Here is a 26,842-nt window from a genome sequence, read left to right on the forward strand (position 1 = left end):
GGTTTGGTTCTGGTTTTGCACTTTCCATTATTTGTGGTATTAATTCCAAGCATTTACACACTCCATTTGAAATATTGAGTAATTTGTGCCTTCCTGTGGGGAAATTTGCATCATTTTATATTGTTTCAATGCTAACAAATATTGTGTGTGTGTGTGTGTGTGTGTAGTGGAGGTCCCAAGAGTTTCACTATACCTCCAATTCCTTCTGTCACCAGTCAGCCACAGATGACTAGAACTGCCTGCATAAAGGTAGTTTTTTCCATAAGCTCCCATCAAAATAGAGGCATTCACTAACATTTTTTTAATAAGTCACACCTCTATTAGAAACTTGGTGCTGAGTCCTTCTGATCTCATGAGACATACACTCCCAAGACTTTCTCCAGTTTTCATGCTGTGAGCACAGCTAAGAAAAACCAACTGCTGCCCCCACCCAGAATGACTTGTACTGAGAACAAACTCATTGACAGGGATGTTTATGAACTCACACACTGCCACTGGGAGATTGGCTCTAATAGGAACAAAGCAAAGAAATATGAGGCTCTGTCAGAAAGACTTTTCTCAAACCATGACAGGAGTGGAGGATTCATTTCTGGTATAATTCCTCTTTGGAGGGTCAAACCTGAGGTTCCAGTCACTTCAGAGAAGTATCTTAATTCAGTGCAATGAAAAGTGGTTTCCATTTAGCAACACTGAGAATTGTGCGTTCCTCATTCACTAGGCAAAGCATGAAGGCACTGGCATGTGAACACTGAAACTATGAGGACTCAGGATGGCATCGTACTTTAAATAAGTTAGGGGAAATGGTTTTGTTTTGCCTTGCATTGGGCTTGAAATGTTTTATAAGTCTGGCATTATTTCCTTTTAAAGGTATAGAATATACAATTCAATTCCACTTGTTGAATATATAAAACCTTGCTATTGACAAGTGTTTTTCTTTTCTTTATTTTTGTTGAATCAAAATCAAATTATAATACAAAATACTTACCAAGCATAAATCCAGTAGGTGATGTGGGAAGTAGGAGAGCCACACGAGTAACTTACAATCCTACTTAATGAGAACACTATGAAAATTTAAAGCACTGACCGCCTACCTCCAAGAAATACTCATAAGCAGACGGTCACCAAGAAAACCAGTGCTAGGTGGATGGTTCACCCACTATGGAGACACAAAGCTGCAGTGAAAGCATGCTTTACCTACTGGGTGCATGTCATTACAATCCCCACCTTCACACATTCCAGACTGAGAAAACAGACTCCCTCTCTGACTAGAATGCTTCCCAGCATGTGTTTTCAAACTAAAGAAACCACCCTTAAATTCCTTCCCATCATTTAAACATGATATTTTTAAAACCATTTTTAAAGTCTTTAAAATAAATACAGAATTTATTTGCTTCATTGATTTACTTGATTTTTACCTAGAAGTGAAAAGAGCTAATGAGTCTTAATTTTTTATTAAATTATTTTATTTATTTACACTCCAAAATTTGCACCCCTTCCCAGTCCCCCCTCTCCCAGAGTTCTTCAGCCCCTCCCCTTTGCCTCTAAGGGGGTGCTCCCCCCCATCCCCCTCACTTACCCACTCACACCCTTTACCCACCCTCCCCACCCCCTCAGCCCCCTTGGAGCATCAAGTCTCTACAGGATTAAGTGCATCTTTTCCCACCAAGACCACACAAGATAGTCCTCTGCTACATATGTGCCAGGGGCTGAAGGGGGGCACAGATCAGCCCATTTATGATCTTTGGTGGATGGCTTAGTCTCTGGGAGCTGGGAGCTCTTAGGGTTCTGGGTTAGTTGATACTGTTGTTCTTCCTATGGGTTGCCATCTCCTTTAACTCCTTCAATCTGTCCCCTAAGTCTTCCAAAGGGATCCCAGACCTCATTCCAATGGTTGGCTGTAAGTATCTGCCTCTGTCTCAGTCAGCCTTAGTCACAAATCAAAACAACCCTGAGATTCCACCTTAAACAAATCCGAATGGCTAAGATGCAAAACTCAAGTGGCAGCACACACTGGTGAGGGTGTGGAGAAAGAGGAGCACTACCCCTACTCTGTTGCTAGTGGGGTTGTAAACTGGCACAACCACTCCGGCATCAATCTGGCAGTTCCTCAGAACACTGAAAATAGTTCTCCCTGAAGACCCAGCTATACCACTCCTGGGCATACACCCAGAAGATCCTCCACCATACCACAAGAACATGTGCTCCACCGTGCTCATAGCAGCCTTATGTATAATAGCCAGAAGCTGGAAACAACCCAGATATCCCTCAGTGGAAGAATGAATACAGAAAATGTGGTTCATTTACACAATGGAATACGATTCAGCTATTAAAAACTATTTTTAAGAACCTCTGGTTATAAAAATATGGATTAATAAATATTACCTTTAAAAAGCTTCCAAAAGATAGCTCTCCTATTTTAATTATTTTATTAACTTGGCTGCATTTTATCTCAGATAGATGGCAGTTATCAAGATAATTAAATAAATCTTTTAACTATCCAGCTTATGAAATATTTATGATATGTAGGTCTTCCTCTAAGCCTTAGAGTGGACTCGGCAGGGGAGAACACTGGCTAAGGTGTTCATTCTAATCTTTGGGTTCTCATCTTATGTGACAGTAGACATTATCATAGTACAATTTACTCAAAATAAAGTTATTCTATTAAGAAGAATATGAAGAAAGTTTTCAGTAATTAACTTTAAATTTAGAAGATGAGAGAGATCTGAAACAAATTATTAAACTTAAGAAACCCAGGGACACAGTCTCACAAAACTACCAAAAGTATAACAAATATTCAAGTCTTAAGTGTGGTTATTGAGTTAATGATAGAATCACCTTATAATGGCAAAGCAATACGTAATAAAAAAATATTAAAAATTTAAAAAAAAGAAACAATCCAAAAAAAAAATAATAATGGCAAAAAAAAAAGGAATGTGGTGCCTGTCTTCCTTCACTGAATACAAAAGAAAACCTCTCCGGATAGAATAGTCTAAAGTTAGTAACAAATGGCATCTTATAAAATCATGAAACAGCTTAACTAACGTACAAATGGGAAATAAGCTCTTCCTAGAAAATGCACTGAATGGCTTAGGCATTTATGCACGACTTGGTTCATCTTTGTAATGGGTGACAGAAAAAACAACAGATATAGGATAGTGTCCCACTCTGTTATAACCCAGGGCAAATGTAGGAACCTGTTCACCAGCTCTGGGCAGTTCTGCTGCAGTGGTATCGTATACATTGCTGGTCTGAATCACGTTAATATCATGAGCCACACACTATGTCATCACCCTGGTAGTCATTAACATCCTTGGGTGAGTATATTACATGGAATAGTGTCTTAAAAAGCTGTTCTTAGCCTGAGGAGTTCTTCACTAAAACTGTAGGTTACTTTAATCACAGGAGTAGCCACCTTACTCTACCCTAATCTGGGTGTGCTTTGTCTTATATGCTATATTACAGTACATAAATGAGAATCTGAGAAAATGTATTAAAGGAAATATATACTCTTGATTAATCAGAAAAATATCAAGACTGTAAGAACTGCTTGTTTAGGAATAATACCAGCTGAAAGTGAATTTAAAGTTTTTATCAAACACTATTTAGAATGGGATAGGCTCAACCGAAGCCCACAATAAAGTTTAGTACAGTCTGAGGTTTGTAAGGCTGACATTATTGTCAGGAAGGCTGAAGCAGGTATACTTTGTGATTTTAATTACATCCCATATTTAGCAATTGGACATACATTGGGGCAAATCTAGGAGTGATGGGCTAAGTTATTTCAGACTTCTGGTTTTCTCTGTGGTGCCAGAGGTGCTGGACAAGTGGAATCCACAAACATGAAATTCTCAGAAAACCATTATTGGAATGTCTGAGTTCCGGTGTATTTGCTATCTCCATGTTCCAATTGCGTTGGCCCACTGGTGACTGCTAATAGAAAGATGCTCTCACTCTGCGGCCCTTCAAGGGCTGTGGTGGACGGTGATTGCTTAACAGAAAAGCCGCACTCTCTCCCTCAGCTGTGCACAAGAGGCTTCGGAATCTGGCCAGCTGTGGACAATTAGAGGAGAATTAATTTACCACAGAAAGTCACACCAATCTTAATGAACTTGGTGGAAAAGATGAAAGAGTTACAGTCTTTACTCTTCCAGCAGCTAAAACTAATGCACTGTAAAAATGCTAAGTTATAGGTCACAGATCATAAAGAATTGTTCTGTTAGATTCGCTTTGCCATATAAATAACAATGAATCCAAAATTAAGTATATAAACATTCTTCACTTGAGGATCAAAGTTTTAAAAGTATGTTGTGCTCTGAACAGTACAAACTGGGATTTGCAGAACTGTTTTCTATACACCTCCTCTCTACAACATACATCTGACATATTTTATTACAAAAATGTGCTTAAATATACCTCATTTTTGCTATCTCCTTTTTCTACATAATATACTATAAACATCTTTGCATATCAATAAATATAACTTTATACACTACTTTAGTTGCTGCAAATCACTATTCACATAGTCTGGTATAATTTTGATTTCTAATACTCTAGTAATTTGGGGAAATTCAGTATTGTTTAATAAGATTGAGCAAGGTCTACAGTGATAAAGATTGGATAAATTCTCTAAAAGCATACATATGCTGCATATTAGAACAAGGTCTGTTGTTTCTTTTGAGTTTGCAGTGTTTCCACAGAGAGAAATTAGTAAACTGTTAGGTTGAGAGCCTTTATTCTCTATGAATTTTAAGTCCCCTAACCTCAGGCCATATCAGTTAGGCTTCTATCCTTCTTCATTTCCTGTACAGTATCAGATAAGAGGGAGGCAGAGGAGAAAGCGGTTGTCACCATTAATACAGCACTTTACAACCATGGCCTGTGGATGCAGAATCTGATTATTGTTTTCAAAAATGAGAATCTGTCATGTCTTTTCACAGAGCCCACACATGGGAATGAGGAGACAAATGATCACAAGTTATGAATTAGTCATTTTAAATAGAGTAGATCATTGTGGCTGAAAACAGAGAGGACGAATGAGGAAGAACTCATGGTGAAATCCAGCAACAGAGGCTAAAGTAACCCTGGTCATGACTCCAGTCCATGTGATGGTCCTGGGAATGCAGCTGCTCAGAAGACACCGCTCCCACAGACACACAACCAAAAACACACACACAAACAGATTCCGCGGAAGCTTGTCATAAATCCCTACCTCTGTATCACCCATGCAGAACTGCATCTTTCTATAGAACTTTCTTCTGCTAGCTTGCACATTTGCTAAGAGCCCTAAGCCTTAGCACTGTCCCCGTTGCCCGGCCCAGCCAGGGAGGACACGCCCAGCCCCGCTGAGGTTAGTTTCTCTTGGCTTCATGACCTCCCTGGCTGGCTCGGATACCTTATCCCTCACGTAGGCACAGGCTCATTCAGGCAGGAAACGTGCCCCCTTCCCACCACGGCTGACTCAGCACCCACCCCTTCTTGGCAGGTTCATCTCAGTAAAGCCTGGAGGCTGAGCAAAGTGTGACCTGCTTTGCTGGTTTCCTGGGCCCAACAACTAAGATCTTCATTTCCTTGAATAGCAACTCCAGTAAGATAAAATCTTTTTTTTTGCAAAGTCCTCTAAGTAATTTTGTGTCATACTTGTCTCAAGCATCATTAAGAACTGGATGCCAAAGTTGAGTACTAATAAAATAAGCTCTCTTCTAGAACACAGAGATCCAGGCACTGTGCTTAAGTCCTTTACACTGCGTTATTTAATCTAATTCCCCAAATGACTACAATGTGCAAGTATGTGGTGATCAGATGTGGGAGAAAGAAACATGGAGCAACTTGAGCATTATGGAGAGAGATGGAACTGGAGATGCAAGGGCAGAGAAGAGTAGCCTGTTGGGAGGGCCAGCCCTGTCATCTGGGGCCATGGTGAGGTCCCAGCCTTATGTGCTACTGAGGGGCATGTCTGAGTCCACTAGACTTCTAGCAGGTACATAACTGACCCTGTCCCTCACTGTATGCTGTGTTCTCAAGAGCTGGCCCCATCTCTCACTGGAGGCAACACTTAGGAAATCGGGCCCTCCACCTCATGCAGGCAGCACAGTGGAGCTGGCCCTGAGAGCAGGGTGTGAGTAGTCAGCCCCAAGGGCACAAGTGTGGATAGCTGACCCTGTCACTATTCTGCCGTGAAACAGCACAGGCTAATAGGTGATATCCCCCTGCCCACCACCACCACCACCTCTGGCAGTTGGCAAAGCTACCCAAAGGATTATGAGCTCAGGAGATCCAACCCTGCCCCTCACCTGCTGCAGCACTGGGGAAAGCAGGCACTGCACAACAGAGCTGACCCTGGTGGTGGAGGTGCAGGCGAGCCAGCCCTAAGAGTGAAAACTCGGAGAGCTGGCCCATCTGCCATTCGGTGATGGCATGGATACGGTGATAATACCCTCCCCCCCTCTTGTCCCTCATAACCTGCAATAGTCAGAAGAGCAGACCTGAGGACTTGAGAGCAGGAAAGCTAGCCCTGCCCACTATAGCATTCGGGAGAGTAGGCCGGGCACCTTGACTGGGCAGCACAGTGGAGCTGGCTCTGGAGGCATAGGTGCTGGTGCCTGGTTCCAAGGCATGAAAGCAGGAGAGGTGACTCTTGCCAATGGCAGCGTTGAGTGGCCTAACCTTAGTAGTGCTGGAGAGTTCACCCTGGTGGTGCAAATAAGGGGAGGCCTGCACACTGAGCGGCTCTGTTCCTACCCTGGCAAAAATCCAGGTCTCTGGTTAGCCCACCCCAAAAATCTGTATCGTCTATGAACATTTGAGATTCATCAAAAGGCCTCCTGTTTCCAAGCTGCAGGATCTCCATGACACAGGCAACTGCAGAATAACCAGGAGGAGCCTGGTGAGGATTCAGTAGTGATGGTGTCACTGAAACCAGAGACCTTGAACCAAACTAATGACTCATGGGGGTCCAGCAGGGTGGGGCGGGGGGGGAGGTTATAAGGTGAAGGGCAGCAATGAGGGGACAGAGATGTCAAAAACTGGGGTGCATGATGTGAATCAATTTAAAAAGAAAGAAAGAAGAAAAGAAAAAAACATGTCAGGGCTGGGACAATGGCTCAGATTTGGTAAAGGCACTTACTGCACAGCTATGATGAAATGTGTTCAATCCCTATAACACACAAACAGGTAAAAGGAGAGAACCAACTCCACAAAGCTGTCCTTTGATATCCACATGCACAGTGGGGCATATATACACCCCCATACATTCACTCACTCACACACACACATATACACACTCACCATATACATAGAGACCCACACAGACACCTCTCTCTCTCTCTCTCTCTCTCTCTCTCTCTCTCTCTCTCTTTCTCACACACACACACACATACACACACTTACCATATACATAGAGACCCACACAGACATCTCTCTCTCTCTCTCTCTCTCTCTCTCTCTCTCTCTCTCTCCCTCTCTCTCTCTCTCTCACACACACACACACACATACACACACACACACTCACCATATACATAGAGACCCACACAGACACGTCTCTCTCTCTCTCTCACACACACACACACACACACACACACACACACATAGGATAATAAAAACAAGTAAAATTTTTACAGAATTAAATGTTTTAAAAATGAATGGAACTAGAAAATATTCTGAGTGAGGTAACTCAGACCCAAAAGCACTTGCATGACATGTACTCACTAACATGTGGATATTAGCCAAAAAAATGTACAGAATATCAATATACAGTCCACATAACTCAAAAAGGTCAACAAGCAGAAGGGCCCAAGTGACAATGCCTCAATCCCACTTGGGAGGGAGGGAGAAGATAGCAATCACAAGGGGGGAGGGAGAGGGGGAGGGTTTGAGAGGGAAAGGGGATGGGGTGGGGGGTTGCTAGAGGGGAACATAATATAGTATTGGGTGGGGGAAAAGGACTGAAGCCCTGAGGGCCAGCAGAAAGAATGGAAACAGGCAACCTCAGGAAATAGGATGTTGGGGGGACTCCCCAAAAAGTACCAGAGACCTGATTTACTTGATGAGAAACTGATGAGGTGAGAAACTCTCAGGACTCAAAGGGGGGTACCTTAGATGAAATGCCTGACAGTGGGGAGAGGAAACTTATAGAGCCCATGTCCAGCAGAAAGACATGGCACCAAGTGAGGGATGAGGTTGCCATCCCACACTCAAACTCCCCTATGGGGTTGTAAACCACTTAAAGTTTAAGCATCTAACACTTCTGAGCAGTGATTCAGTCAGAGCAATTTAAAAAGGGATCAAATCCATGTGACTCCAATGGTGGCAGACCTGTCGTCCCAGTGCCTGGGGGTCTACAGCAGAAAGATCCCACTTTCAAGGCTAACCTAGGCTACATAGAAAGATCTGATAGAAAGAAAGAAAAAACAAAGGAAGGAGGGAAAGTCGAAAAGGAGGGAGAGGACATGAACCTTATCTAGTCTAACCATTCACCTAATTAATGAAAGAAAATGTCAGACTCCAAAATATGGCAGAAATAAAAACAGTGTTTTAAAAATGACGTAGAAGTTTCGTCTGATAACAGCACAATTAACTTGGCAGAATGAGCATACCTGTTGAGAGCTGATACTTATAGGTTGTTTTAAAACAATCCACGTGACACTCTCAAGAAGAGGTGGAACCGTCAGAGAACCAGGGTATGTCCAGTAGTCCCAAGATGATGGAAGCAAACATAGTGGGTCAAAATTTGTGAACCGTGTTTGTTTACCCTGGAAAAACAAAGAGAATTGCTACAGATTACAAATCAGACAGACAGACAGACAGACAGACGCACGCACATTCACTGTATAATTACTATCATCCATTAATATTTTAGTAAAACAAATTTCTGTTTTAACTCAAAAAAGAACAGATAAAGTTGTGAATTCTATAGACTTATATATAGAAGGACAATGGAGTGAGATATGATGGCATATACCTATAATCCCAGGAGTCAACAGGCAGAGGCAGGGGTCATGAGTTCAAGGCTCAGCCTGGGCTCCAGAAGGAGTAACAGGCTAGTGTGAAATATGGAGAGAGATCCCAGGTCAAGAAAAAAACAGAATCTTATTTTACATAAGTAGTCTTTTAAGTAAGTCATAATTTTCTTCTTTTTTTATAAAATTATTATGTTAGTACTTAAATCTGCATAGACTTATTGGTGATTACTATAGATAATATCAGGCTCTTCACAACTCTGAAAAGGTACGTGGCAATAAATTATTTCTGCAATCTGGGTCTGGTAAGTTAAAACTTGCTTCAAATAATGCATGATATGGTATGTCTACTGTGTAAGTGCTCAAAATTCAGGAAAGTAGAAAAATATTGGTCATTAACAAACAGTAATTAATTTTACCTTTTCCTTTATGGAATCCAAAATGTCCGTGATCTTTTGCAGTTGAGGATTGTGTTCCCCAATCTAAAAGTGTAAAGTTTCAAAACAGACATAATTACAGGAGTAAACAAGCAACAAGCATTTCATTTCAATCCTTACGTTTTCATTATTTTCTAAAAGCCAGAGTCAGCTCAAAGCCTACAGTGAATGTAGAACAAGGTTCTCCTCTACCTGACAGATTGATTGTGCCAGAAGAGTCTGAACAAGGTAGCATCATGGGAATAGACTGCACTGTAGGTTAGTTCCAAAGCTGATAGTGATAGCTTCACATGTTTCAGACATGCATGTGTGTATATGTGTATGAGTTTATGTGGAAGCTCAAGGAGAACATAAGAGGGTGTCAGATTCTCTGGAGCTGGAGTTACAAGCACTGGCAAGCAATCTGGCTAGGGTCTGAACTCTGGTATCCTGGAAAAGCAGCAAGCACTCTTAATTGCTGAGCCATGTTTAAGACTCAGGTTAACGTGAAAGAAACCCTGCTTAGGGAAGTCACTATTAAACCAGCTGTGACATTCAGAACCAGACTGACTGAGCTGCCCTCAACTCTTACATGAAATTTTAGATCTCCTACTTGCAGCCTCAAGTTTCTTAAAGTTCCAAATCAAGGTGTTCCACCCTGAAAAGCATATGCATTGTAAATACACAAATACATACAATTTATGCCTTTCATTCATAGGAACATTTTCAGTCTCCCGAAAGGTTTAAAACCCCATAAAAGTCAAGCATCTTCTCCCGCCATTCCTGGATCCTATTGCTAGCACCCAGATTTCAAGGGTAAAATCCTGGCTGCCTCTGCTTGGCACACCATTCCCAGTCTCTGCCCCTCAGCGCCACTCCTGTTCCACAAGTTACAACATCACACAGATTATGAGGCATGGAAACAGTGCACGCCCTGTAAGGAACTGTTCCCCAGCATGATGACAGAACTTGCTGATCACACCAGGATTTCTGAGATGATTTGCCAACATGGTCAAACAAGTGCCACAAGAACCATGAAACTGAATGCTCCTTTGTGCTAGCTCTCCATGTAGAAGTCAGGAACCAGAAGCCCTTAGGTTTCTTCTTGGGGTCTCATCTGTTCCTTCTGCTGCTTTCTTGCTGGTTTGGCAGTTGCTACTCACATAGTCAACTGGCAATTCAGAAAAAAGTGACCCTTTCCCTAAACTATTATGGAACTTTTTAGTGTTCACTTCAAGAGGAAAGTGCTATATTCAGATCTAGTTTGCTATTTAAAACTAGTTAAATGGCTATTTAAAATCAAACAGTGGGTTCTCACCTGTAGAAATACTCCCAGGACAGCCAGCCCATCCGACTCATGAGCTGCCTCTACAAAGCTCGGGTATTTGTCTGAATTCCAGTGGACAACATGGAGCTGAAAAGAAAACATATAACATAGTTCAAACATCTGTATAAGCATGACAAAAATTAGAAATGCTACTAAGTATTGCTGTAACTGTCTGATGCTGAATGATAAAGTGCATAGGGAATCCTTCATCCAGACACTGACTTTATTCCCCCTAATCTACTCTTATATGAAATGAGACCAGAGGGTTATGGGCTACTAGTAGCTGTGACTCAGATACCAGTTGCCCACAGAACCCACCTAGGTGCTTGGGCTCTACAGGAAGTCAACTTCCTATAAAGTAACAGAGGAGGGTAACAGGGTTTCACTTGAAACTGACCTGCTAGATGTTCCTCATTGCAGTCTCTCACTTTTGTGGCTGGGGAATTTGCATCCCCTTATGATAAACTAGTTTAGATCTAGTCATATGCTTTTATTATTAGATCATTTGTACTACTGAATGATAATTGCATATGGTAAATGTGTATTAGTTTGTTTTTATGTGCAATGTTCTGATGTAGGGGTACATCATTCCCATGGTCATACTGAGCTGACTCGCATAGGCAGTTTACATTTTCTACCTTACATGAATAGACTCAGATCTTTTGCCAAGAACAAGATATGATTGCTGTCAAAAAGTCAAAGGTGTCCAAGCAAGAAAAGAGGCAGCTGGTGCTCACGCAAGCAGAAATTTGCAAAACCCAAAGAAAGCCTTCTTGTTAGACCCCATGAGCACTAGAGTATCCCAAACACAGAGGAATACAAGAGAAGGCTGAGTAACCACACTGACTACCAGTTCAGTTCCGCTTGAAAGAAAGACAGAGAAGCCAAAGGGCAATATGTCAGGCCTAGAGGATTTAGTTCCTATCGTAAATGCTGCAGGCGGGGCCATGTTGTAACAAGCAAAGATAGCAGGGACCACCTCAGATAAGAATCCTTATGGATCTGATTGGCAATTGAAAAAGGGACACGGGGCTGGTGAGATGGCTCAGCGGGTAAGAGCACCCGACTGCTCTTCCAAAGGTCCTTAGTTTGAATCCCAGCAACCACATGGTGGCTCACAACCATCCATAACGAGATCTGACTCCCTCTTCTGGAGTGTCTGAAGACAGCTACAGTGTACTTACATATAATAAATAAATAAATCTTTGAAAAAAAAAAAGAAAAAGAAAAAGGGACACTCATTCAGCCTTCATGCTCTATTTCCCCTCAGTCACAGAGATGATCTAGTATGTACAAATAAATACTTTTATCTCTATCCTTCAAAATCTTACTCCACATCTTATAGGCAATGAATATGAAGAGTTTCTGGTTAGATAAGAATTATCACAGATAGTCAACTATAAAACTATAAAATAGTGCAACAACCATGTATAATCAAGGGATACGAAGTGATATCCAGACAGAAACATACAAAGGTGGGTTCTGTATCATGTTGGTGTGAGATAGTTGGGGGAGGAAAGAACCCTGAAAACATGATGACAAAACAAGGTTCCCATGGCTCAGGAGAGATAAAGAACGTTCCACTGTGGGGATGGGCCAGGGAGAGCGCTCAAGTTGTTCCAAATGGCTCTGTGCCAGTTACAACAACTCCTTAAATAGCTCTCTTAGTGAGAAATGGCATCAATGGGTCAGGAACACAACTGGCTATGAAATGAGTATATAAATACAGAGAAGGAAGTCTTCTGAAGTAAGAAGTAGACATCCTTCTATTGGCTAAGTAATAACTGTTTGAAATATGACGAGAAACCAGAACAAGAAAATCTGTTTTTAAAAAATCCCTCTTCTCTCCCACATAGCCTTAGGAGAAATTGGTATCACTTTTATATATTGGTGTTTTTTGCATTAAAAGTAAACAAATTAACAAACTCATACTTCTTGACTAACAGGAACATTGAGTCAGATGAATGACTGGAAACTGGCCCTCACAATAATCAGAATAAGATTCTTCCCACCCGGAGTAGTAGCACACATCTGTAACTCCAACATTTGAGCATCAGCAGATACAGGTATATTCTTACAAAATTTAGGTCACCCTTATCTATACAATGAGTCTCAGACCATCCAGAGCAACATTGTGAGACTCTGTTTAAGAACAAAACATATGCCGGGGCCTAGCAAACACAGGAGTGGATGCTCACAGTCAGCTATTGGATGTATCACAGGGCTCCCAATGGAGAGGCTAGAGAAAGTACCCAAGGAGCTAAAGGGATCTGCAACCCTATTGTTGGAACAACATGATGTACTAACCAGTACCCCGGAGCTCTTGTCTCTAGCTGCATATGTATCGAAAGATGGCCTAGTCGGCCATCAATGGAAAGAGAGGCCCATTGGACTTGCAAACTTTATATGCCCCAATATAGGGGAATGCCAGGGCCAAAAGAATGGGAATGGGTGGGTAGGGAAGTGGGGGGCGCTATGGGGGACTTTTGGGATAGCATTGGAAATGTAATTGAGGAAAATATGTAATAAAAAATATTAAAAATTAAAAAAAAGAACAAAACAGAATTTTTTTCCTTTTTGGTGAAGTTCTTTATAAATAATTGTATTATTTCACCTAAGCATTTTTAAGCTGAATGCTTGTGACATTCAAAATATGCTGCCAATTACTATGACAAAAATCTATCACGAGTGTGGATATCTGATTTATGCATCTCCTGTATTTATATATTAGCTTTTCATCTGTTCTGAGATAATTAACTTACAAAAAGAAATGGCTCTGAGTTTGAAAGTTCTCAGTATATGCCTCTGACTTTTTGGTCAATGGCAAAGTAGCATATCACAGTTGCAGTGCCTGGGAGACTGAATACCTCATCAGCAGGAAGTAAAAAGGTCCCATGATGGGGCAAGATCCTACCACCCCATCGGAAGCACATGGGAATGACCTAAGGTCTTCCTCTGAGGCCACTCCTCTCAAAGTTCATCAGCCTCGCAGCAATACTCCGCTGGAGAAGCCTTTGATACATGGGACCTAACATACAGCAATGATAGACAAACCATCACAAATACAGTTTTCAATATGGACTACTAGCCTAGTCTTTATATTTGCATACATATATTTGTACTGGTTACTTTCTGTTGCTATGATAAAGCACCATGACTTCCTCTTTAAAATCCTGGTTCGTATACACAGCTTGCTGGAGCTCAGCATCCTTGGTATAGGCAAGTCCCGTTGATATGGCCTGCCAAGTATGTATTGGATCTCTCCAGTGTCTTCACATTCCTGCCCAAATCACCATCACTGCTCACCTCAACTCTTCCATAGTCATCTACCTTGTCTCCCTCCTTTAACATCTGACCCATAGTGGCCTGTGCTCTCCACTTGGCAATCAGATATGTTTTAGATAACAGAAAGCAGAGCAGGGCTTTGCTCTGCAGGACAACGTCCACGCCTCTTTCTCTCTTACCAGTACCATTCCTATACAGAAAAGCTTTTCTCTCTGTGAGCAAGCTGAACTCATTCCTACTGCATAGCATTTTCCCTTACTAGTTTCTTTCCCTGGAAGGGCACTCCGAGTCTAGATTTTTCTCACAGATCCACCACTACCGCTGCTGCCAGAGAGTGGACTGCCCATCACTTTCCCCTCTCTCTCTCCTGAGAACAGGGCAGGTACTGCAATAAAAAACACTTAGATAAAACTGAAATAACTGGCCAAAAGGACATGTTGGATGGCAACCTCAAAGGTCAGGTACATATCAGAGTAGAAAAGAAGTTCCATTTGCTGGATTTTCTGAACAACAGAACTATTCTATGTATCAAACCTCATCTCAGAAACTGCCAGAAGATGAAGACAGTATGTAAGTCCAGGTAACGCTCCGTCTTGTAGAAAGAAATCACATGCCAGGACTGTTTCACTCAAAGAGTTTTCACTGAGATGTGGCTTTCATTTTTGGGTAAAGTTCGGCGCTACTTAATGGTATTAAAATGAGGTATATCACAGTCTGCTTTCACACAGAGGATTAGACTAAGCCGAGTACTCCTAATGAATGAAAGGGGTACCTTGTCAGCAAAGAGCAAGCATGACACTGACCATTGTTTGTGCTGCTTCTCAGTGTTGTGAATACTGCACAGAGTTGCCTTAGAAACCTGCAAATGAAATCTGGAGTTTGTGCCCTTACAGTTTATCCAAGTGCCACTGCTGTCATGTATAGAATGTGAGCTTTATTTATTTCTGATTATTTGTCTGGACCAAATACACACAAAGCTAACATAATGCAAATGTTTCTCTCCTCTCTGACCTTTCAGAAAATCCAACAGATAAAGGTTCACGTAACAAAATATGGGTTGTATAAACTCATCATAATGTTTCATAGCTGGATAAATAACGTAATGGTTTCCAGTCTCTGATTTCCATCCCACGCCCTCCAACAAGTACTTCTCATTATTTTTTGGTGTTAGTGTCATTTGACTTTATTTGATCAGGTAGAATCTTGTCATCTATCCTAGGCTGCTGGCCTGGGAGTCCTGATCCTCCTGTCTCTGCCTCCCAAATGCTGGGATCCCAGGCATCTTACAGCATGTTAAGCTCAGTCTACTCATCTTAAATATATAATACATACTAAGCTTTGGGGTTTGGTTTAAGGCTATGAAAGGCCCTGTTTGAAGCTTTCCTGCTGAGCTAATGAAGCTGTCCCTACAGTGGGATGCCTGAGTAGCTGAGGCTCTGCTGGGGCTATGGAAGGCATCCCGTATTGATTAGGCAGTGTATGCGTGGCTTACCTCTGCAGCATACCTCACTCCGTCTACCACATGCTCAGAGCCATGATCATCTGCTGACCCCCAGTGCAGATGGAACTGCCGCAACCTGTAGTTCCCAGTGAGAGGACCTCCACGCAGAACTAAATCCAACACATTTTAAAGAGTTATGAAATGAATAAATAAATCACATTATACATCCCATCAAAACCCAGAAATTCACCCTGAACCACTCAGGACATTCCTGTCCTTACAGATGTGCCATTCATTTTGCCAACAGGGACACAACTTCATATATACAAAGAGTAAAAAGGAACTAGAGACCGCCATTAAATACTTGGAAAATCACAACGCACCCTCAGATGGCAAAGAGAAAAGATTCGAATTCTACAAACTGAAAATCCACCCTGTTTAACTGGGGGCAAGCCAGAGTTTCTGAGTAAGAAATTGAAATAAAAAAAACAAAAACAAAAACAGTTCAGTGTTAGCATGGGAGAGCCAAAGAGATTGTATGGTCAGAAACAGGCTCTGCAGGGTGGTCTTAGACAAACTCTACCTTCTAAGCTGCCACTTGGACATCTAACCACAGGAGCGAGGGATGTGGCCTCCCTAAGACTGCTGTGAAAATAGAAGAAACAACAGCACTGGGCATGTGATACCCATTCCTACCATGGCATGATTGTTGCTATCACCATAAAAACTGGCACGACTTCTGTCCTTAGACTCTTTGTGAATTTATTTGTGAAGAAATTAAAGTATTTTTTTAAACTCCAAGATGTCTTTTTTACTTTGGTGAAGTATATTTCAGTGTTTTCCCTCAGCAAATATTATGTCTAAGTTTATAGTAATAAAATTATGTCACAAGTACATAAAAACACTTTAATATAAAATAGTCCTAAACTACGCATGGTAGCGCACACCTATAATCTTGGCACCCTGGCCAGTGACTTTGGGCTATCCTGTGCAAAAAAAAAAAAAAAAAAAATAAGAAAAAGAAAGGAAGGAAGGAAGGGAATGAGGGAGGAAAGAAAGGGAAAAGAATGAAGGTAAACTATTTCTGCCTAATTCCATTGTCTGCTGAAGAGGCAGGAATGGAAAGGAAACATTGTATGCTGGCTGAATATGCGTAATAGTAACTAAACTCCAGCATACCCCAGAATTGTGTAAGAAAAGGAGACACAGACTTAATAACAGATATTTAAATTACTCTTCAGAGTCTTAAATTTCAAGACGTATCCACCTTATATACGAAAGATTTCTTTATAATACATAAAGGTGGGGTAGGAGAGATGACTCAGCAGTTAAGCATGCTTGCAGCTCTTCCAGAGGACCAAGTTCAGTTCTCAGCACCCATATCAGACCCATATCAGATGGTACATACACACACACATACACACACAAATATTTTCAAAATCATGATAGCAAAGTCCGGCTATTTTCAAAGCTCTGTGAACAGTGAAAAAGAGGAGACCACCATTGAGGTCAGTCTGCAGGCTTCCTCTTGTATTACTGTGTGAAATAGACAGGGTACTGTTACTCCTTCTCCTTGTACTAGGATGCAAGTATGAAAACAGAGACTGTAATCCTGCTATCACCACCTCCTAGGGTAGTAACTGCCAGAGGAGATGCACAAATACCTGATGAATAAATGGATAAGATACTTGATTAGTCTTTAAACAGTTTCAGCACGATTCCCCTGAATGACGCCAGTAATGTGTTCATTACACAGCCGGCATTGACCCAGGATGGAATGGCGGCTAAAGGAAAGTAGTCAAGGGCTCTATTGTGCTTTTCTTCTTGCTGTTGCATAACAAAATCTGAGCTGGGCGAAAAGTCATTCCCTTGCAGATAGAAAGGAGATTAGAGAGCTTGAGTAATCAATGTGGAATTGACTTTGGGAGGAGACTCAGGCTTGTTGGCTCTGGAGAAAGAAAGTGATACAAAAATCACACATTGTTAGGGAGGCATCCAAGAATAATGGCAGTAGAGGTCACTCTTAAAGTTAGGTTAGCAGGCTTTGTCTGGCTAAGCAGCATGGATTATTTTACAGGTTACATATTCAGTCTGCACAGGTCAGTATTTCAGTGAGTTTAGAATAAGCAAATGCCTAATTGTGAAAAAGACTATTGAAGGATTCTCTCGAAAAATCAGGTCAGGAAAAAGTGAGCTTAAAAACATCTAGGTTTCTAAGGGTCTGCAATAAACAGCTAATCTGTGGATTTCTTTTTGGTTAGACGGACTGGCTCATGACTCTCCCTCTTCAGCCTCATTGTCAGGACTTGCCCATCAATGGAGTCATGTGAGAAGTCTGAGCACTTGTGAGAAAACTCCAAGAAAACAAGACAAGAGACTAGTGCCCTCAGTTTCCTCAAAAGCACAAAATTGTTCTTGAAATTTGTTTTTGTGCTTCTTGCAGATGTAGTGGATAGGAGCGAGTTTACTTTAGATTACTCGTTATTGCCAGCTGCTGTGATCCTCTCTGTGCCTGTATGGAAAAACATGCTTTTCCAAGGGAGGCTTGCACCCCACGTGTCGTGTGGCTTGCCCTTGTAATCACGTGCTTTACTCACCTGACTCTCCTCAGCGTCAGAGTAAGCATTCTATGACGCTCTGAATAAAGTTAGCTATTTCATGAGACTTTTGTCTGCCTCATTTATCCACTCCATTCTCCCAGGTCCTACTGCCTCTAGAGCGGTAAGTACCTCACAAGGGAAGGGACTGCAGATGTGCTCCACAGTAGTAGGCAACAATTCTTAATTTTAATGAAAGTGATTTTGTGTTTTCACATGACCAATTTTTACATTACTTTCCATCACAGATCAGTAAATAATTAATCATTGTGTCCATTTTATTCTTCAAAACAAGTAATGATCTCTCCAAACTCATACCTACTTTTATTTCCTTTCACTTAGAATTTCCAAAAAGTAAACTCTTTCAAATAAAACACTAAAGTAACACGTCAAGAGATGCCACCTTGCAGTGAAAATGCAGTGCCGGAAGTTCTGGGTGGAGCCATCCCAGACCACCAGGAACCAGGGTCAGGTGAAATTATGTGAGATGAGTCTAGAGTATCCCCATCTTGTCTCCCCTCAAGAGCCCCTTCTATATTTAGTGAATAGTCTTCCTAAAGGATTTTGTGCCTAGATGTCACCTTTCAATGTACTATTAACGTTCTGAAGAGTGAATGCCTCCATAATTAGCCAAGGTGCAGGTGTGCATTGGCCCAGCCATGCAAAACCCTCAAGGACCATGATGGCAATTTTGTGGTGTGTTCACTGATAAAATTCACAGTTAATTTTTGGTCAGGAATAGCTCCTTGGAGCTGGGGAGGTGGCTCAGTAAGAGCAGTGCTGTTAAAGCATGTGGGCTGGGAGTGGTGGCGCCCACCTTTAATCCAGCCAGCCTGGATTTCACAGGGTAACTGACTCAGAACAAACAAGCAACAAAAATAAAAACCATCTAGATGTGGCCTCGAGGCCAGTAGCCCCAGTGCTGTGGGCAGGGTGAGGAGAGGAGAATTTCTAGGGCTTCCAGGCTACCAGCCTGGATCCAGGTTCAGTGAGGAACTCTGTCTCGAAGGAGTTAAAGAGTGGAGGGAAGAGAAAGGGAGGGAGGGGAAGGGGCAGGAGATACAGGGAAATGAGGGCATAGGGAAAGAGGGAGGAAAAGAATGAGAGACCTAGATTACTACAGAACAAATTAAATTAGAGGTTTTTTCCCCCCAATAAAAATACTAACATTCATAAAGAAAATGTTTTTGAAGAATAATGTCAACACTTTAATATTTGATGTGAGTAGCATTAGACCTTTTATGTTTGAAATATTATAAAAGTATCCTGTAACAAATGTGAGTGCTAGCAACTTAATATTTAGAAGCTTTGGGCTGCTTTTCCAAACTATTTTGTACACTACATATACATCTACTAACAGACTCACAAAATTGAAAGCCTGAAGGAAATTAAGTTAAATACATCTAATAAGGCAGGTTTTCTCTCTGCTTCACAGAAAAAGAAACGTCATTGATTTCTCTTTATTTATTTTGCACAGGCCTAGAGAAATATTTCAGTGTGGTTATCTGACAAATGTGAAGAAGAGATCTATATACACTTACAATTTTTACTAACAACAATGCTTTTATAAAAGCAGGATCTTATGACATCAAATATAAGTTCATGAAGAAAATGATTAAATCATATAAATTCTTAATGGGGAGCCCATGACATGACTGGGGGCGGGGGGAGAGTATTGCCAGGCAGACCTAATAACCTGAGTCCCATCCCTAGAACCTACACTAAGCCCCATAAATTTACTGGCTAGATGCTTGCAAACACACAATGGACAAGAAAAGCTTTCACATATTTTCATTCAGCTACATTTTTTAAATTGGCAGCAGATAGGCTCAAAGAGTATTCCAGTATTCAAATATTTATTTTAAGTAAACAGTATTTTATTTTCCCTTTAGGTAATAGACTGAGAAAGTGAATTAAAATTTTAATTTGTGAGTCCACCTTTCCATTGTGAAAGATATGACCCATGAACAAGTTAAATTTATTTTTTATTACAACTAATGAAACATATAAATAAGGATAGATGTTTTAAATACTTCTTTTTTCAATTAAATATCTACTTTTCTTCCTTCTTAAGTGTCCATTATTATGATGATAATGTATACATTATGATAAAAGAGGGGCTGATATATTTCATTTATTAACAAGAGCCATGCATTTTAATGAAAAATATGCATGAAATATTTTGAATAGGAAAAATTTTTAGAGTAATATAGTATCAGCCTAAATATAACATAAGAGGAAAATGTAAAATAATATGGTGTGCATGTGTATATACGTGTGGCTTCAAATTTAAATCCTGAAAAAGAATGTATTGCTGCTAACATAATTATAATCTGTAGGGACAGCCTTAATTTTTAGCCTACATTTCTGTGTGTCTTGTTTTCTACACATACATATTATGACTGCACGCACAAAAAAAAAGATTTAAAAAGCAAATATCTTATCAACTTTACATTTACAATAATTAGCAATGTAGTTATGACTAAACAATTTCCAAAAACAGCACTAGAGAAATGGCTTAGCAGTTAAGATTAAGAGTATTTTGTGTTTTGTACAGCGGACCTAGGTTTGATTCCCAGTACCCACACTGGGCTTACAGCCACCATAACCTTAGACAGCCACACAGTACACATTCATACAGATAAAAGTAAACAAATCTAAAGAAACGTTAAAGTTTTCATGAAAAGACCAAAATTATTTATGAAAAACTATTAAACTTCAATATTTACATCATTAAGTAATAATAACCTAAAACCAATTTTAAAATATCACCCAGCATACTTTTTTCTACAAATTTTCTCTATTATTTCATGGTAATATTATCTTAAGTTTCAAATACATAACATTTGAATTCACATGATAAATATGGTTCAATTTTGAAATTTACAGAGTGAAAAACAGGAGAGTAAATCTAACCATCCAAAGTCTTACAACAACGAATAAACAAACAGAGCCAACCTGATTTGTCCTCCGTGTCGTCAAAGTCAACGTTGAAGGAATGGCCACTATTGCTGATGATTTTAGCTGAGGCAGGATCATACTTGATACTGAGAGGTCGGAGTGAGGAGTCGTATTTCACTTCTTTGGTTTTAATCTCAATTGGAGACTGCTGATCACCATCAGCAATAGGGAACAATTCATTCCAGTGAACAGGACCTGAAATTGAGAGGACCAAAAGGAGAGGACTAAGTAAGTTCTTCATTCAGCCAATTAAAACCGGTAACAGCAGGCTGGGGACTCGACTTCATGGATAAAGCAAGTGCAGCACGAATGTGAAGGTGAGAGCTTGGATCCTCATTATCCAGATGAATGCCAGGTGGGTGTGGCAGCTCACTTGAAGTCCAGCATTTAGGAGGAGACTCAAGGTGTTCAACGTTAGCTGGCTAGTTAGATTAAGCCTGAATCTCTGACCTCCAGGTTCAGAGAGAAACAATTAAGAAGGTGGTAGAGAACAGAGGGGGAAGACAACCAAGGTCCATCTGGCTTCCGCACACAATAAAACACCCATACCCACAACCACATCATCCACATCATGGGGAAAATTAAAAATTAGTAAAAGTACGATCCTCAGGACTCGGGTCCTGTTTTAACCATGACTAGTGTCTTGTGGTTATGGAAAGCACCGTATTTGCTTTAAATTGTTTTCAGAATTAAAATGTGCGTTATAGGTGAAAGAATATTTACATTTCATACAGTGCTTCTCAAAGTTACCCACCTACCAAACAAGAACAGAGGTACAATTCATTGTTGCAAACAAAGAAATTTCATCTCGAAACCAAGAATGTTCCTTGGCTGCTCTAGAGGCCAAGAAGTTTAAGCAGAGGAAGAGCTGTTAAGCATCGAAACGGGCAGTCATTCCACAGACGCTGCCTGCTATTTCTGCTAGTAGTTATAGCACTGACGGATAGCCTCTGATGCCCCTCAGCTCAGCTCAGCTAACCTGAGGTACCTGTTATATGCAACTCATCTACTCAACACACACACACACACACACACACAAATCTTACACAGAGACTAATTCAAACAAAATGGCTATGCCCTGTCAAAAAATATAACATTGTTGCTCACATTGGTTTCTGGAAAAAAGCCACACCATGAACAAATGACAATATACCCTGCTTCATAGGTATCCTGTGATACTATGGATCATGGCGATTTTGCATTTAAAATCCTCAGAAGACACTGTAGAATTATGAGATAATTTCTCTTGTCTTGCTGTGTGTACTCTTTCTGCTTATAATTTTGTCTTATTTAATATAGAAAATCTTTCTGTCATGACCACCACATATGAGTTATTCTATCTAATGAGCACCAGATTTCAACCATGCAGTGCAGGAGTCACAACATGCAAACAGTTTTGCAACAGGTAAGGGGCTGCTTTCTCTTCCTAAGCCCTTCCGTCATCAATCCCTAACACTTCTCAACCAGGCCTGTTCTTAGAGAAGTCAAATCTACCCAAAATAAAGCCACTTGGATGGATAGCCAATTTTATCTATTCGCTTGCAGTATTGGGCCTCTTAAATAGACCCGCCTTTGTATGCTTCCTAGCACACTGGACTTTAAATTCACTTAACCATGGTTCTTAAGTGAAAGGTACATGCCTCAGTGGCTTGAGGAATTTTTGAATATCCATAGTGTTATATGATGTTTGGTGATGTCACACGGCCTAAACCTATAAAATGATCAGAGGTTAGAGGAAGAAGAAACAAACTGCTTAGGAACAGGCACCCTGTCCAGTCCAGAGCTCCACTTCCCATTCCATTTTATCACTGCCAGGCTCAGCTTAAGTTCTTTCCAGCTGTTCAGTCACTGTACTTTCAATGACTAAACAAGAAAAAGAAAAAGAAAAAAAAATGCTTGGTCAGGACCCAGTACATCCCAACCGAATTCTTCCAACATAATCTCATAATCTAACTTCAAGGTGTGGTCCTCTGAAAACCACTGTTTCTGAGAGAGAAGAATGGTTCTACAACTCCTAGCTAGAATGTAAACTGGGGACTGGAGAGAAGGCTCAGCAGTTAAGAGCACTTGATACTCTTTCTGAGCACCTGGGTTCAATTTCCCCGCCCACATGGAGGCTAAAGCCAGCAGCAGTCCTTGGTGATCTAATGCCCTCTTCTAACTTCCACAACATACAAGTCAAAAACTCATAAACATATTTTTTTAAAAAAAGAATAAATCTTTTTTAAGATTTAAAAAATGAGCAAGATGTAAAACAACTCCTCATTATAATGCCCTTTCTAAGTTGAATTTTTAAATTTTCTGGCGAATTTTATTGTCTACCTATTAGGGTGCAATCAGTACCTAGGCTAACACAACCTTCTCCCTAACCACAGAGAGGGTACCACTACTGGCACCTAATAACTGCCAAATAACAACAATCAAAATGATTTCAGAGACAAAAATGAAATGTGTAAAGATTGTCTTTCAAACACACAAACTAGAAGGTAATGAAACGTAAGATTGCTATTTTGGCTTAAGAAATTCATCTAAACTATAAATGTCATTCATAAAAATCTAAACTTCATCTGATGTCATTTTAAAAATAACATTAATGTCATCACGACCTCAAATAAGCTGCAATAAGAAACGAGTTTTTTTCCATCCAAGGAAAGAGGATGACCACAAGTTCTGTCCAGGCTAAGCTACAGAGTAAGATTCGTCTCAAAACACAAAAAAGGGGAAAATAAAATAAAAGAAAGGAAAACTTTCCGTAAACTTTCATAAAATGTACTATAGAATATTATCCAATAATGTATATGCTAATTTAAGTTTTTGATATTATTATCCACAAACTACATTTTGAAGACTATCACTGCTTTCCCAGTTTTTCTTTGCAATTCTTTTGAGTAATTAATTGAAGCAATCAGTTCAAAAGATAAACAAGAAGAATGTCTTATCCCTAACACTCTTAGGCGATGAAGAAAAGTTGCCATGCTTATCAATAAATACATTTAACACCATATTATAATTTCTATAATCGTCTGCTAAACCTTGGTCTCTGAAAGGATGGGTATGGTAGGAAAGTAAGACTGAAGAACAAGCCCCAAGTAAACTTCAAGTCAGTATGCAAATTACAAGTTACCAAGATTGCTTCAACAGCGCCTGGAAGGCGTCCCGTGACTTAGTGATCAGCGCGCTCTCGCCGCTCAGTTGTCCTTGTTTCCTTACAAATGTGTCATCTGACTTCTGACCTCTTAAGCTTTCTCGGGACAGCGGTGAGCTTTTCCAGTGAAGGTGAAGGAATACCGCCGTCCACTCTGGAGAGAGTTGGCGGGGAGCAGGCCCTGACCCCCAACCCCGCACGGGGCTCAGAGCTCCCTCAAGCCCCCATCAGCCCCCTCTGGAAGCCCGCGCTCACCGTTGTGCTCGCCGTACCCCCAGCTCAGCCTCGCCATGGTCCTCGATGGAGAGCCTGTGGCAGGGACACTGTGGACCTGTGGCAGGACGCCCGCGCCAAGGAGCTGGGCGGGCCTGGGTGGAGGGCGGGGCCGCCCGCACCCCGAACCCGGGAACCCGAAACCCGAGGGCACGGTCGTCACCCGCAGGGGGCGCCCGAGTAGGGAAAGGGATCTGTGCTCAGCAGCCAGAAAGGTTTCCAATGGGGATTTCCTGCCTTCTGGGAAGTCCACCCCAGAAAAAGCCCTTCTGGAAATGACTCACCCAGGCAGGAGCTGCTGCTGGAGTTAGAGATCTTGTCTGGGAAATGCAGGGGACCTTGATGGAGGTGGCAGTGGTGATTACACATGCACACACATCAATGCCGATAGCGGTAATAACCACCACTTAAAATAAGAACTACTAGTTACGAAGTGCTCACCTCCCAGGGCCAGCCCTCCCTTCCCCGACAGCTCCAGCCTTTCCATCTGCGTTACTCACTTCTCTGATTCCTTTTTGCTTACGCCAGCATCTTGCAGACTTGGCCCTGCATAGAAGAAACCAAACTTACTGGATTCTTGGTTCTTAACTCTTACTGCCGTTCTGACTGTGCAAGAAGGAAGGTGTTGAGAAGAGAAGTGTGTGCGCTCCTACAGAACAGTAAAAACTGTCACCTTCGAAGATTGTTCTAGCTACCTGAGGGTTTGAGTTGTGAACAGTTTCTAGTCCTGATTCTGGACCAACTAGTGAACAGTCCTTCTTGATGGACAAGAGCCTGCCTTAAAATACGGTGAGTGATTTTTATATATGTATATATAATACCATCTCATTCTTTCCCTGTTATTGCTGCTGGAATGTGCACATTGCTGCTGCATGAAATAGGAGCCCAAGTCACTGGAGAACTGGCTGGTAATTGCTGCAAAATACATACCACTAAATAATAATCCATTTAACTGTGCATATTGATGCCACCCCCATTAAATATCCCATATTGTCTGTTCCTCAGAATAAAAAGCAACAAAACATATTTTTAACAGAGTTTAGTTTTGGCAATAATTCAGCATGACATTTTTAAGAATAAAATTTAACTCACATATAAATGTATATAAATAATGTATAAAAATACTCACTTTTATCACAGAGGAATACATGTAGTTTTGCAGGCCTATTAGATCAGCAGTTGCCCTTCAAGTCTGACCACCTGAGTTCAACTTCTGAATCCACTCAGAAGTGGATGGAGGAGAAAGTAGATTCCATGATATTGTTCTCTGACATCCAGATGTATATCCTGCCATGCAAGTACCAGCACACACACACACAATTAATAATAATAATAATAATAAATTCTTTTAAGGAATACATTAGGGCTGGAGAGATGACTCGATGGTTATGAGCACATTTGCTCTTTTGAGAACTGAGATTCATATCCTAGCATCCACATGGTGGCTCACAACGGCCCATAACAATTCCAGAGGATCTGACACCCTCTGGAACTTTGTGAGCACCAGGCACTTAAACAGAAGACATACATAGATGTAGGCAAAACATTCATACACATGAAACCAATAAGTCTAAAAAAGTTTAAAAGAACATACATACAATACTTCCTCAGTACAAATAGGACTTTTAATAGACAGCTGCATATTTTTATATAAACTACACACAACCTTTTATATACTTTTTTTTTTAAGATTTATTTATTTACTATATGTAGCTGTCTTCAGACACACCAGAAGAGGGCGTCAGATCTCATTACAGATGGTTGTGAGCCACCATGTGGTTGCTGGGATTTGAACTCTGGACCTTCGGAAGAACAGTCAGGTGCTCTTACCCACTGAGCCATCTCACCAGCCCCCCTTTTATATACTTTTAAAAAATACCTTATAAAACCTTTCCTGTTCTGTCCAGATACAATTAACTTTCATATATTTTTATTTTAAAGTAGTTTATATTCACACATCTCCCAGATAAAGTGAGTGGGCTATGTATTTTATATGCTCACATATACATTATGGGCGTGAATGCATTATGTGCCCTATATATATTTAAGATTGTCATCTCAAAAATGTAAATTTAGGTGTGAGATGGCTAATCTTGGTTGTCAACTTGACATATTTGGGATGATGTGACCTCAAATGAAGCATTGTCCCCATTAGACTGGTGATCTGACCATGTCTATGTTGGCATTTTCTTGATTGCTAACTGATGTAGGAGGGTCCAGCTCACTGTTGGCAGTACCATCTCTAGACAGCTGGGTTTGGGCTGTCAAAGAAAGTAGTCTGGGAAGAAGCCAGTAATTGCATTCCTACATAGTCTGCATCTAGCTTCTGCCTTGCCTACCTGCTTTGACTTTATTCCCTGGTGGGCAGCAACCTGTAAGCTGGAGGTTTTTTCTCTGTTTGTTTTCGGTCACAGTATTTATCACAGCAACAACAACAACAGG

The 26,842-nt window shown here is 40.9% G+C and overlaps 1 protein-coding gene across 1 annotated transcript; it reads right to left on the bottom strand.

Annotated features, from left to right (window-relative positions):
- Nucleotides 1-3,692: 3,692 nt before the first annotated feature.
- Nucleotides 3,693-24,486, bottom strand: Ca13 (carbonic anhydrase 13). The gene is made up of 7 exons (XM_021158314.2): nucleotides 24,383-24,486; nucleotides 20,980-21,177; nucleotides 15,476-15,594; nucleotides 10,690-10,785; nucleotides 9,375-9,437; nucleotides 8,593-8,748; nucleotides 3,693-4,050 (listed from the first exon to the last, which is right to left on the bottom strand). Exons 1-7 carry the CDS (start codon nucleotides 24,417-24,419, stop codon nucleotides 3,931-3,933), a joined length of 789 nt encoding a protein of 262 aa, XP_021013973.1. The 5' UTR covers nucleotides 24,420-24,486; the 3' UTR covers nucleotides 3,693-3,930.
- Between the last annotated feature and the right edge of the window lie 2,356 nt (nucleotides 24,487-26,842).

The sequence above is a fragment of the Mus caroli genome, unplaced genomic scaffold (assembly GCF_978045245.1).
Source record: "Mus caroli unplaced genomic scaffold, Mus_caroli_1 scaffold_3, whole genome shotgun sequence".
In the NCBI taxonomy this organism is placed as follows: Eukaryota; Metazoa; Chordata; class Mammalia; order Rodentia; family Muridae; genus Mus; species Mus caroli.